General features: G+C 47.1%; 1 protein-coding gene across 3 annotated transcripts in view; it reads right to left on the bottom strand.

Moving 5' to 3' along the window:
- The window catches only part of AP3D1 (adaptor related protein complex 3 subunit delta 1), a 560201-nt gene that overhangs the window by 175654 nt on the left and 369750 nt on the right, over positions 1 to 14797 (bottom strand). For all 3 annotated transcript variants that reach the window (XM_063914795.1, XM_063914794.1, XM_063914796.1), the window contains exons 23-24: positions 11551 to 11673; positions 11305 to 11352 (exon numbers count right to left, since the gene is read on the bottom strand). In XM_063914795.1, coding sequence (XP_063770865.1) covers positions 11305 to 11352; positions 11551 to 11673 — 171 coding nt within the window. The remainder of the gene's footprint in view (positions 1 to 11304; positions 11353 to 11550; positions 11674 to 14797) is intronic.

Genomic DNA, 14797 nt, shown 5'->3' with positions numbered 1-14797 from the left:
CGGCCGGGCACAAGATCTAACTGAGGCTTGGAGGAGGGTCATAGTGGGAGGAGCCAGTGCACACCAGGTAGTCATAAATCTTTCTAGAGTGCCCAGCCTCCTTCGGAGCCCGCTATTCCCCATGGTCCTTACGGAGTTCCCAGCATCCACTAGGACGTCAGAGAAATACTGGGCTGTATGATGCTCTTGAAAGGTTAGAACATAGCCCTGGGGAAACTGCACCCCTGACCCAGGCATACGTCATGGTCATCACTCATGCATGCAATGGAGAACAGCAGAAGCCAGCCTCCCACACTGTGGTCCCCCAGGCTTGACAGCTGGCTTGGTGGCAGGATGTCTAGTGGACAAGGGCTGCTTTTCCCGAGACTCCGAACCCTTTGAGGAGGAACCCTGAAATCTAGAGAAAGATTGACTCATTGCTTTCCCCTGCGGATGAAAAAGAGCGAAAATTAGATGTTCGTGACCTAGGAGGTACCGCAGAAAGAAGGAAAGCCCTCTTGGTTGCTGCCACGATAGCCACTATTTTGTTTAACTCTGGACCAAAAAGAACCTCCTGTGACAACAGAATAGCTTCCAGGGCCTTTTTAGAGTCTCTGTCAGCAAGCCAGAGCACTCTCCAGGCCATCACAACAGACGCAGACACTTTAGAGGTCCAGACTCCTGTGTCAAAAGCTGCCTCACCAATATAGGATCCCGCCTCCCTGATATGATTCCTCGATCAAAAGTGCAGATTTAACTGCCTTGATCAGGGCCTCTACATGCACCTGTGGTAGCTTCAGGTAGAAAGGAGTTCTCAACATCTGATTTAATGGAGACTTATATTCCAACGAAATCTCAGTCTTAGACACAACCAGACAGGGGCGTAGAGCTGTCCTGTATGGAAGGTTTGTGTTTAGATGCCTGATATCTGACCAGCATCTGCTGAAAAGATGCTGACACCCACGCCAACCCCTACACTGACAGATCCAACCCATCCACTGTGGCTCTACGGCAGAAGGCTAGATAGACTAGCAGGGGAGCTGGCCTGGGGGGTTGCAAGCTGGTAAGCTAACTGCAACAATACCTGAAAACATGGAAGTCCATGCCAGTTCCTGATTGAAGGCAATGGCTAAATGAACTTCCCACTGCGCAGCGTGAAACAACGGATGCAGAGGCCATTGTTCAAAGCCTGGAGGAGAAAGCACTTCAGCATAGGTCCTACAGCTACGTAACACAAGATCGCACACCTCCCTGGGTGGCTTTTTTCTTGGAAGACATTGTAATGCAATCCAATGTTATCCCCAGATAGAAACGCTAGAAAAAACAGTGGTGTGCAATTTACGAGGCAGTGTAATGAGTGGGAAGCACCACAAATAAAGAAGTGTGGCTATATAAAATCAATCTATATATCTATCTATAAACACACAAACAAACAAACAAACAAACAAACACTGGTGTTCACTACAGTGTGACCAGGAACAGCAGCAATTAATCAGTTATGATATTAAACCTGACAAACTAAAAGGGACATGTAGGGTTTGAAAAAGAGATACAAAGTACTCCAATACACTCTACATGCACACAGAACATTCAACGCACATAAAAAAATTGGCAAATAGTGCTCAACAAACAAGCCTCAACAGGGGAGGAAAGAGCTAAACATATAACTTGACCGCTGAGAGGGTGGTATGCAGGGAGACCAGGAGCCCAAGCTTCTCACAGAAAATGTGCTAAGGCAGTCAAGCCTGTAAAATAGCCATCCCAGTGTCTCTCTGTAGTAGGGGAGAGAGGAGACATAACCCTGGGGAGGGCTGCCTGCTCAGAGGGAACGCAGCCAGCGGTGGGGTTAACAGGAGGAGCCTGTCTCCCCTATCCGGCCTGAACCCCCAGAGCAAATGGACACCAACGCTCATTAGTATCCTGTTACCTGAAGAAGCCCTAGTGGTATAGTGGGGGTGTAGAGAAGATCACGTGCCCCACTACTAGCACCGCCGGTGGTCTCCTTCACCGGCAGGGTGAAAGATGCGACTATGTGGCTCCTTGCAAGTAAGGAGTTGTCTTACCAGTCCCCCTGTGTGTCCAGCTGCAGCAGGTATCCTCCTGTGTGCTGAGGAGATACGGTCGAAGTCAGTGACCCAGTCATCAGTGCTGCGGCAACCAGCACTAGGGGTCAGCGGAGTGTAGTGTGGGTGTCCTATAGGATATCTTTCATTGCCCACTCAGTGAAAAGTATAAAAATAAGATTTTAAACCTACCGGTAAATCTTTTTCTCCTAGTCCGTAGAGGATGCTGGGGACTCCGTAAGGACCATGGGGTATAGACGGGCTCCGCAGGAGACATGGGCACCATAAAGAATTTTAGAATGGGTGTGCACTGGCTCCTCCCTCTATGCCCCTCCTCCAGACCTCAGTTAGAGAAACTGTGCCCAGAGGAGATGGACAACACGAGGAAAGGATTTTGTTAATCTAAGGGCAAGATTCATACCAGCCCACACCATCCACACCGTATAACCTGGAATATACGCAACCAGTAAACAGTATGAACAAAACAGTATCAGCTAAAGACTGATCTCAACTGTAACATAACCCTTATGTAAGCAACAACTATATACAAGCCTTGCAGATTTTGTCCGCACTGGGACGGGCGCCCAGCATCCTCTACGGACTAGGAGAAAAAGATTTACCGGTAGGTTTAAAATCTTATTTTCTCTTACGTCCTAGAGGATGCTGGGGACTCCGTAAGTACCATGGGGTTTATACCAAAGCTTCAGACCGGGCGGGAGAGTGCGGACGACTCTGCAGCACCGACTGAGCAAACGCAAGGTCCTCATCAGCCAGGGTATCAAACTTATAGAACTTTGCAAAAGTGTTTGAACCCGACCAGGTAGCTGCTCGGCAAAGCTGTAAAGCCGAGACGCCTCGGGCAGCCGCCCAAGAAGAGCCCACCTTCTGAGTGGAATGGGCCTTACCCGAATTTGGTAACGGCAATCCTGCCGTACAATGAGCCTGCTGAATCATGTTACAGATCCAGCGAGCAATAGTTTGCTTCGAAGCAGGAGCGCCAACTTTGTTGGCTGCATACAGGAGAAACAGTGCTTCTGTTTTCCTAACCCGAGCCGTCCTAGCTACATAGATTTTTAAGGCCCTGACTACATCCAGGGACGCGGAATCCTCCAAGTCATCCGTAGCCACAGGCACCACAATAGGTTGGTTCATATGAAATGAAGAAACCACCTTAAGCAAAAATTGAGGACGAGTCCTCAACTCTGCCCTATCCACATGGAAAATCAAATAAGGGCTCTTGTGAGACAAGGCCGACAATTCAGACACCCGCCTTGCCAATGCCAAGGCCAACAACATGACCACCTTCCATGTGAGAAATTTTAATTCAACCGTTTGAAGCGGTTCAAACCAGTGAGACTTCAGGAACCTTAACACCACGTTAAGGTCCCATGGCGCCACTGGGGGCACAAAAGGAGGCTGGATGTGCAGCACTCCCTTTACAAAAGTCTGGATTTCCGGGAGAGAAGCCAATTCCTTCTGAAAGAAAATAGACAGGGTCGAAATCTGTACCTTAATGGAGCCTAATTTTAGGCCCATATCCACTCATGTCTGTAGAAAGTGGAGAAAACGGCCCAGATGGAAATCTTCCGTAGGAGCCTTCATGGCTTCACACCAAGATACATACTTCCTACCCTTTATCAGAGTAGGGATGACCTCATCCGGAATACCTTTTCCAGCTAGGATTCGGCGTTCAACCGCCATCCCGTCAAACGTAACCACGGTAAGTCTTGGAACACGCAGGGCCCCTGTTGCAACAGGTCCTCCCTGAGAGGAAGAGGCCACGGATCTTCTGTGAGCATCTCCTGAAGATCTGAATACCAGGACCTTCGAGGCCAATCTGGAACAATGAGTATTGTCTGTACTCTCTGTCGTCTTATGATTCTCAATATTTTTGAGATGAGAGGAAGAGGAGGGAACACATAGACCGACTGAAACACCCATGGTGTCACCAGGGCGTCCACCGCTACTGCCTGCGGGTCCCTTGACCTTGCACAATACCTCCGAAGCTTCTTGTTGAGGCGTGATGCCATCATGTCTATTTGAGGAAGTCCCCAAAGACTTGTTATCTCTGCAGAGACTTCTTGATGAAGTCCCCACTCTCCTGGATGGAGATCATGGCTGCTGAGGAAGTCTGCTTCCAAGTTGTCCACTCCCGGAATGAATACCGCTGACAGAGCGCTTACGTGATTTTCTGCCCAGCGCAGAATCCTGGTGGCTTCCGCCATTGCCACTCTGCTCCTCGTCCCGCCTTGAAGGTTTACATGAGCCACGGCTGTGACGTTGTCTGACTGAATCAGAACCGGTAGGTCGCGAGGAAGATTCTCCGCTTGTCGTAGGCCGTTGTATATGGCCCTTAATTCCAGTACGTTGATGTGTAGACAAGCCTCCTGGCTTGACCACAGTCCCTGAAAATTCCTTACTTGTGTGACTGCTCCCCATCCTCGGAGGCTCGTGTCCGTGGTTATCAGAACCCAGTCTTGAATGCCGAATCTGCGACCCTCTAGAAGGTGAGCACTCTGCAGCCACCACAGGAGAGACACCCTGGCCCTGGGGGACAGGCTTATCTTCTGATGTATTTGTAGATGGGACCCCGACCACTTGTCCAGAAGGTCCCACTGAAATGTCCTAACATGAAACCTGCCGAAGGGGATGGCCTCGTAGGCTGCCACCATTTTTCCCAGAACTCGAGAGCATTGATGAACCGACACTCTTTTTGGTTTTAGCAAGTCTCTGACCATGTTCTGGAGGTCCTGGGCTTTTTCCATTGGGAGAAAAACCCTCTTCTGTTCCGTGTCCAGAATCATGCCTAGGAATGATAGCGGCGTAGTTGGAATCAATTGCGACTTTGGCAGATTTAGAATCCAACCGTGCTGTTGTAGCACTCTCAGGGAGAGTGACACACTTTTCAGCAATTGATCTCTCGATCTCGCTTTTATCAGGAGATCGTCCAAGTACGGGATAATTGTGACTCCCTGCCTGCACAGGAGCACCATCATCTCCGCCATCACCTTGGTGAAAATCCTCGGGGCCGTGGAAAGCCCAAACGGCAACGTCTGAAACTGGTAATGACAGTCCTGTACAGCGAATCTCACGTACGCCTGATGAGGAGGATATATGGGGACATGAAGGTATGCATCCTTTATGTCGAGTGACACCATAAAATCCCCCCCCCCCCCTTCCAGACTGGAGATCACAGCCTGGAGCGATTCCATCTTGAATTTGAACTTTTTCAAGTACAGGTTTAGGGATTTTAGATTTAAAATGGGTCTGACCGAGCCATCCGGCTTCGGGACCACGAACAGGGTTGAATAGTACCCTTTCCCCTGTTGGACTAGGGGAACCGTGATAATCACTTGCTGTTGAAACAGCTTTTGAATTGCAGCTAACACTACTGCCCTCTCTGGGAGAGAAGCTGGCAAGGCCGATTTGAAAAATCGGCGAGGGGGCACCTCTTCGAATTCCAGTTTGTAGCCTTGGGATACAATTTCCATCGCCCAAGGATCCACGTCTGACAGAACCCAGACCTGGCTGAAGAGTTGAAGACGTGCCCCCACCGACGCGGACTCCCTCAGTGGAGCCCCAGCGTCATGCAGTGGATTTAGTAGAAGCCGGGGAGGACTTCTGCTCCTGGGAACTAGCCGGAGCAGGTGCTCTTTTCCCTCTACCCTTACCTCTGGCGAGGAAAAAAGAGCCCCGACCTCTTCTGGACTTATGCGACCGAAATGACTGCATCTGATATTGTGGAGTTTTCTTTTGCCGTGGGGGAACAAAAGGCAAAAAGGTAGATTTACCCGCGGTAGCTGTGGCAACCAGGTCCGCGAGACCTTCCCCAAATAAAACTTCACCTTTGTATGGCAAAACCTCCATATGCTTTTTTGAGTCGGCATCACCCGTCCATTGGCGGGTCCACAGGGCTCGCCTAGCAGAAATCGCCATGGCGTTGGCTCTCGAACCTAGCAGCCCAACGTCTCTTTGAGCGTCCCTCATATATAAGACTGCGTCTTTAATGTGACCTAAGGTCAATAAAATGGTATCCCTGTCTAGGGTATCAAGGTCAGCTGACAAGGTATCTGTCCAAGCTGCAACTGCACTACACACCCATGCCGATGCTATTGCCGGTCTGAGTAAAGCACCCGTATGCGCATAAGTAGATTTTAAAGTAGTTTCCTGTCTGCGATCAGCAGGATCATTGAGGGCTGCCGTGTCCGGAGACGGTAGCGCCATGGGACCGAGGGGTCATCTGTGATATGCAAAACATCTTTTATTGCAATAATCATATAATGAATACTTTTGGCCACACTTGCGTGTAACCTCGCATCATCGTAGTCGACATTGGAGTCAGAATCCTTGTCGATATCAGTGTCTGCAATTTGGGATAGGGGACGTTTTTGAGACCCAGAAGGGCCCTGTGATTGGCTCTCTGCTTTTTCCCTGGACTCTGCTTTGTTCAGTCTCTTATGTAATAAGGTCACATTTGCATTTAAAACATTCCACATGTCCATCCAATCATGAGTCGGCGTTGCCGACGGAGACACCACAATCATCTGCTCCACCTCCTCCTTAGCTGAGCCTTCCGCATCCGACAAGCCGACACACTCGTACCGACACCCCCACACACACAGGGATATAGTTATAAGGAGACAGTTCCCCAATAAGGCCCTTTGGAGAGACAGAAAGAGTATGCCAGCGCCAACTGACACTGGAAACAATTTCCCAGATAATATAGCGCTTTTATATATATAATTTACTGTGTAATACACTCCCTGCGCCTTACAAGTGCCGCCCCCCCCCCCCCCCCCCTCCCCCCTTTTCAGCCCTGTGTCACCATGTTCAGCAGAGGAGAGACCGAGGAGCCAGCTTCTCTGCAGATCTCTGTGGAGAAAATGGCGCTGGTTAGTGTTGAGGGACCAAGCTCCGCACCCTCCAGCGGTGGGCTTCGGTCCCACTCAAAGTATAAAAACTGGCGGGGGATTTATATAATTACTGCCTCCGCAGCCCATAAACTCATAAGTGCCAGATTTAGAGGTTTTTATTGCTGCCCAGGGTGCCCCCCCCTGCGCTCTGCACCCATCAGTGCCTGCTAGTGTGTGTTGTGTGTGGGAGCAATGGCGCGCAGCGTTACCGCTGCGCGCATATTTGAGGGAAGTTCTGAAGTCTTCTGCCGCCTAAGAAGTCTTCTTTCTTATACTCACCCGGCTTCTATCTTCCGGCTCTGTGAGGACGACGGCGGCGCGGCTCTGGGACGAACGGCGAGGGGAGACCTGCGTTCCGACTCCCTCTGGAGCTAATGGTGTCCAGCAGCCTAAGAAGCAGAGCCTATCACTTAAGAAGGTCTGCTTCTCTCTCCTCAGTCCCACAGTGCTCCCTGAAAATAAAAAACCTAACAAAATTCTTTTTCAGAGAAACTCAGGAGAGCTCCCCTGTAATGCACCTAATCTCCTCTGGGTACAGGATCTGAGGTCTGGAGGAGGGGCATAGAGGGAGGAGCCAGTGCACACCCATTCTAAAATTCTTTATGGTGCCCATGTCTCCTGCGGAGCCCGTCTATACCCCATGGTCCTTACGGAGTCCCCAGCATCCTCTAGGACGTAAGAGAAAAAAGGAAAGCCCCTCAAAACAGTGCACGCTCCTTGGAGGCACCATACTAAAAACTAGCTGCCTGTGGATGGGGGAGAGGGTATAGAGAAGAGGGAGCCTGGGACTGAACTATTTGGTTCCCGGACTCCCTCTCCAGGCTGTACCAAGCGTTATTCCTGTGTCCCCTATAGAATGAAGAACAAACATACACTTTTAAAGGTGCCCTGAGAACTGGATTAGGAATACATTGGTCTACGGGCATTAACATGGAGAAAGAAACTTTTTCCCTGTTAACTGTAAAATAGTTTAACTCACGTGTTAAGCCAGAAGGTATGGGCGCAAAAACGGTTGAGACTGAGAGGTGTAGTTACTGAAGTGTGGGTTTATAGAAGGGAAGATGTCACACTTGGCAACCAGATTCTAGCTAGCATCATCTAGATAAATACACAGAAATTGATTGGTTGCTATGGGCAACATCTCCACTTCTATAAACACGCACTTTCCATGTTTGCTTTCTCCAGATACTCAGAAACCACAAAAATATGATCTACCAGCTAGTGAATAGGACTTCGGTCCGAACGAAATCCAGACCAGAAATTAGCTGTTCAAACCATCTCTCCACATGTATACTGAAGAAAGCTGAAGTGTAACTGGGTCTAAGGGATGACAAAGCCACTGTGTGTAAAAAAAAAAAAAAAAAGTGAAGTGAAGTCTTGAATTTGCTATGCAAGCCACTGTTCAAATTAGCAATGTTCCGGAAAAGTGGTGATCTTAAGCTGGGTACAACATTGGCAAATATATCTGCCGATCAATTGATTCACAGATATATCTACAGACTGATTTGTATACAAAACACAATGCCTGATCAGTCTTGACTGATGTCACAAACTGGAAAGGCAGTTGCTTGCGCCCTCCTAGTTGTGCTGTCAATCACTGTCGGTCCCGTTATCTCGCACAAAACTGTGGAACCTTGAAGTTTTGTTGAGAGGCCATGAGATCCACCTGCGAAAGGCCCCATTTTCGAACTAACTGTTGATAGACCTCTGGATTGAGACCACTCTTCCAGAAGTATTAACCTGGAGAAGGTATAAGGAAGTGATAAACCGGTGATATGTGCAAGGTGATAAAGGCACCAGCCAATTAGATCTTAACTGTTAATTTTCAAATTAGAGCGGATTGGCAGTTGCCTTTATCACCTTGCACATATCACTGGTTTATCACTTCCTTATACCTTCTTCAGGTTAATACATCTGCCCCATAGTTCTGCGGAAGAAGTCTGCTTTTTAATGTACTACACCCCGTAAGAACACTGCTAAAAGTGTCAAAGAAAGGTCTCTGCCCAGGAAAGAATTAGGGCTGCCGCTGCCATCGCACTTCATATGCCTCCCTAATGATTTACAGTACAGTGCATCTGGAAAGTATTCACAGCGCTTCACTTTTTCCACATTTTGTAATGTAACAGCCTTATTCCAGAATTGAATAAATTCATTTTTCCCTCAAAATTCTACAAACAATACCCCATAAAGACAACGTGAAAAACATTATTGTTTTTTTAGAGATTTTTCCAAATTTATTAAAAATAAAAAACTAAGAAATCACCTGTACATAAGTATTCAAAGCCTTTGCTCAATACTTTGTTGATGTACCTTTGGCAGCAATTACAGCCTCAAGTCTTTTTGAATATGATGCCACAAGCTTGGCACACCTATCTTTGGCAGTTTCGCCTATTCCTCTTTGCAGCACCTCTCAAGCTCTATCAGGTTGGATGGGAAGCATCAGTAAACAGCCATTTTCAGATCTCTCCAGAGAAGTTAAAATCGGATTCAAGTCTAGGTTCTGGCTGGGCCACTCAAGGACATTCAGAGTTGTCTTGAAGCCACTCCTTTGATATCTTGGCTGGGTGCTTAGGGTCATTGTCCTGCTGAAAGATGAACTGTCGCCCCAGTCTGAGGTCAAGAGCACTCTGGAGAGTCCTTCAGGTGCATTTTGGCCAACTCCAGGCGGGCTGCCATGTGCTTTTTACTAAGGCGTGGCTTCCGTCTGGCCACTCTACCATACAGGCCTGATTGGTGGATTGCTGCAGAGATGGTTATCCTTCTGAAAGGTTCTCCTCTCTCCACAGAGGAATGCTGTAGTTCTGACAGAGTGACCATCGGGTTCTTGGTCACCTCCCTGACTAGGTCCCTTCTGCCCCGATCGCTCAGTTTACACAGCCAGTTCGACATCACTGACATAATTACGTGAAAATGCTCAGAGCTGTGGCTATAACAAATGAGCCTAGAACGGAAACTGAGCAGATTTGACTGCAAAACAGTGGAGTATGAGATGACCTGGTCAAATCGGAATGTGAAGATATGCATCAAAAAACAGTTTGCCTCCACAGTTTGCCTCCATGCCGTGGATCACCGATTGGAGAGATTGTGTGTGAAAATGATCTATGCAAAGCCAGATATTAAAGTCATGTAGATTCGGAATCTGTTGGAAGAAGCAGTTAGGATTCTGAGCATGGAATAGGAAACCCCAGTTTCCATTGTAGCACCGGAACTGGAGCAACTAGAGTACCTGCCCATGACATACTGGAAAGAGTCAGTACCAGTAGCTACTGATGATCCTGACCTAGGACTGGCAAAGTAAGCCCACACAGGTTGCTCAAGGAAGAAAAAAGCAGTCTGGCTGGAGAGATGGTCTCAAGAATCCTCTCCAAAGAGGAAACCTTAACAAACCCATAATTGCAAAGATTTGTGTCCAAGCAGCCTCTCATCTGATTTAGTAATGCTGCCTTCACAGGTTTGTCAAAAGCAGTCTCATAAGGACAACACACAGCAGTATTAAGCAAGAAATGTCAGTCTTAGGTCTCTTATAAAACAAATATTCATCCACTTTGTTTTGCTTAGAACACTGCAAATTTACAAATGTGAAATTCTACTGTAATTAACTGGGACCAGAAAATTCTCATTTATTTATTTATTTTTGTTTCCCGGCGCACCTTAAGCCTACAAGAGAAACGGTCTATAAGATCTCTCATACACCCATACTCCCAGGGAGCAAGCCATTCATCATCTACATCTGCCTACCTCATTAAAAACATTGTACTATGAAAGGGTTGGGTCAAAAAGCCGACAAACAACACATGGACATTTGTGTTGACATGGTCGACTTGTTGATATACAGAATGGTGACATGTATGTCAACATGTCAGCAAGCGCAGAATGACAACATTTTGCATGCCGACAGATTAAGTATGTCAAGCTCATGTCCGTCGACAGTTTGAATCATGTGAATACGCCACTGTCAACATTCTGACCAAATACCCTATCAAACGCCACTTGATGAATTAATAACATCAATGCAATGACCAATAATGATGATCAATTATTATAAATAATGTAATAAATGTTACTCATATTATTTAAAAAGAAATTATGATTCATACCCTCCAGCTGTACCATTTTAGCCGGTACAGCACCGTTTTTTATGGTCTGTACCGGTCAAAACAGAAGCTGTACCGGGTGCAGTGTCTCTAGATTGCTATAGATTTCTATAGCAGAGCTGCGAGGACATGCCCCCTTTGCTTATCTGTACCGGTTTTCAGGTCATAGATGTTGGAGGGTATGTGATTTAACTGTGCATGTAGGGTAACTTGAAGGATGTACATTAAAAGTCACTACCTTCACAATCCACTGACCTGTACTTGTGGCGGAATCTGTGAGCTTGATAGCCAGAAATCCATGTCCTGGGAAAAATAAATAAAAAAATAAATCAGTAAATGAGCAAGGGAGAGCAGAGTAACACTAAAAAGGCAAAACAGTAATGTACAGAATAGGTTGGTGTAGCAAGTAAACTCAAAAGAATAAAAAACAAAAACTTACTTTTAAAGAAACAGGAACTTATTAAACTACATTCATTAACATTACTATCTCTAGTCACTCACATCTGTGGGAGCTTTTTCATCCTGTTTGACCTCTACATTCTTCACTAGTTCCTCCTCTTCCCTTGTTGCGCTGGTCAGGGAAGATTTCTTGCGTTTAGTTTTCTCTTCTTTCCCTTTACTTTTCTGCCACATGCAACAAAAAGCAAATGAAAAGTAAAAAGTTGGAGAGGATGTCAAGTTGAGCAACACAGCTTTATAAAGTTTAAAAACAGTATTTTAGTCATGTGGCTAGGGGGTCGAGCTTTTAGTCATGTGGCTCCGACTCTATGGAACTCACTTCCCGCACAGTGCGAGAGGCCCCAACTATAGAATCCTTCAAAAACAGACTCAAGACTTTCCCGTTTACTCGAGCATTTCCATAATGTCCCGTCAGTATCCACATGCTTCTGTATTTTATGAAAAGCTGTTCTGTACTTCATTGTTTCTGTACTACATTATGCTATGTATCAGTTAAGCGCCTTGAGTCCTATTGGAGAAAGAGCGCTATATAAATAAAATTATTATCATTATTTACTTCCTAACCTTTATAGTCACGTGTCCTCAGCCCCAAGTGCTCCAGATTTTTAATAAAGCTTTGCCTCCTGCAGTTCTGGAATTGGCTTCCATTCTCTAAGATTGTTTGGGGGTGGTGAGGGTGTAGAAAGAGAAAATTTCCAACCAAAGTGGTTTTTTGCTTCTGGTCGGGTTTATGCCCGATATTTTAAAGCTGTGTCTTCCTGGTAAAAAATATTGCCCTTTTAAATATCGGGAATAAACGCGATCAGAAGCATAGGCTTCGTGAATAAACACCAAAATGTTGTGGCAGCATGGCAGAATGTAAGCAGACACCCATGTTCCAAAGTGGTCAGTCCAAGTCCACAGAACTTCTTTTTCCTGATCACTTAGTTCTCACTGAACCACTCTCACAAAAGTGGAAGTGCTAGGTGGTAAAAGAGGCCCCCTCTTACCACCTAGGGGTATTTAATACAGAAGTATTCACAAAAGCTTCACAAAAGCTGAAATTAGTCTAAGGGGCTTTCTTGGGACAGCCCGATTATGTAGGCAACCTTATAGTACCCTACATGTAGGTGTATGAAATTACCATTATACCTGTCCTCTCTCTCATCAAATTCTTCAAAGAAGAGCAAACAGTAAGATTACTTAACTGGAGGAAAAAAATAAGAATTTACTCACCGGTAATTCTATTTCTCGTAGTCCGTAATGGATGCTGGGTACTCCGTAAGGACCATGGGGAATAGACGGGCTCCGCAGGAGACTGGGCACTCTAAAAGAAAGATTAGGTACTATCTGGTGTGCACTGGCTCCTCCCTCTATGCCCCTCCTCCAGACCTCAGTTAGGGAAACTGTGCCCGGAAGAGCTGACACTACAAGGAAAGGATTTGGAATCCAGGGTAAGACTCATACCAGCCACACCAATCACACCGTACAACTCGTGATAACTATACCCAGTTAACAGTATGAATAACAACTGAGCCTCACTCAACAGATGGCTCATAACAATAACCCTTTAGTTAAGCAATAACTATATACAAGTATTGCAGAAAATCCGCACTTGGGACGGTCTCCCAGCATCCACTATGGACTACGAGAAATAGAATTACCGGTGAGTAAATTCTTATTTTCTCTGACGTCCTAGTGGATGCTGGGTACTCCGTAAGGACCATGGGGATTATACCAAAGCTCCCAAACGGGCGGGAGAGTGCGGATGACTCTGCAGCACTGCATGAGCAAACTCAAGGTCCTCCTCAGCCAGGGTATCAAACTTGTAGAATTTTGCAAACGTGTTTGACCCCGACCAGGTAGCAGCTCGGCAAAGTTGTAATGCCGAGACCCCTTGGGCAGCCGCCCAAGAAGAGCCCCCTTCCTCGTGTTATGGGCTTTTACTGATTTAGGATGCGGCAGTGCAGCCGCAGAATGTGCAAGTTGAATCGTGCTACAGATCCAGCGAGCAATAGTCTGCTTAGAAGCAGGAGCACCCAGCTTGTTGGGTGCATGCAGGATAAACAGCGAGTCAGTATTTCTGACTCTAGCCGTCCTGGAAACATAGATTTACAGGGCCCCGACTACGTCCAGCAACTTGGAATCCTCCAAGTCCCGAGTAGCCGCAGGCACCACAATAGGTTGGTTCAAATGAAATGCTGATACCACCTTAGGGAGAAATTGGGGACGAATCCTCAAATCTGCCCTGTCCATATGGAAGATCAGATAAGGGCTTTTACATGACAAAGCCGCCAATTCTGACACACGCCTAGCCGAAGCCAAGGCCAAAAACATGACCACTTTCCACGTGAGATACTTCAACTCCACGGTCTGAAGTGGCTCAAAACAATGTGATTTTAGGAAATCCAACACTACGTTTAGATCCCAAGGTGCCCCTGGAGGCACAAAAGGGGGCTGAATATACAGCACTCCCTTAACAACGTCTGAACTTCAGGCAGCGTCTTTCCTAGCCTTTAACAGCGTAGGAATCACTTCATCTGGAACGCCCTTTTCCGTTAGGATCCGGCGTTCAACCGCCAAGCCTTCAAACGCAGCCGCGGTAAGTCTTGGAACAGACAGGGCCCCTGCAGTAGCAGGTCCTGTCTGAGAGACAGAGGCCATGGGTCCTCCGAGATCATTTCTTGTAGTTCTGGGTACCAAGTTCTTCTTGGCCAATCCGGAACTACGAGTATAGTTCTTACTCCTCTCTTACTTACTATCCTCAGTACCTTGGGTATGAGAGGAAGAGGAGGGAACACATAAACCGACTGGTACACCCACGGTGTCACTAGTGCGTCCACATCTATCGCCTGAGGGTCTCTTGAACTGGCACAATACTTTTTTAGCTTTTTGTTGAGGCGGGACGCCATCATGTCCACCTGTGGTCGTTCCCAACGGTTCACAATCTGCGTGAAGACTTCTGGATGAAGTCCCCACTCTCCCGGGTGGAGGTCGTGCCTGCTGAGGAAGTCTGCTTCCTAGTTTTCCACACCCGGAATGAACACTGCTGACAGTGTTAGCACGTGATACTCCGCCCATCGGAGAATCCTTGTGGCTACTGCCAACGCCATCCTGCTACCATCTTTTCCAGGAATCGCGTGCAATGGTGCACCGACACCTGTTTTAGTTTCAGGAGGTCTCTGACCAGAGATGACAACTCCTTGGCCTTCTCCTCCGGGAGAAACACCTTCTTCTGTTCTGTGTCCAGAAACATGCCCAATATCAGCAGATGCGTCGTAGGAACCCGCTGCGACTTTGGGATATTCAG

This window comes from Pseudophryne corroboree, chromosome 1 (assembly GCF_028390025.1).
Source record: "Pseudophryne corroboree isolate aPseCor3 chromosome 1, aPseCor3.hap2, whole genome shotgun sequence".
In the NCBI taxonomy this organism is placed as follows: Eukaryota; Metazoa; Chordata; class Amphibia; order Anura; family Myobatrachidae; genus Pseudophryne; species Pseudophryne corroboree.
Note: the sequence above shows the minus strand (reverse complement) of the source record. Positions and strands in the feature narration are given on the sequence as shown.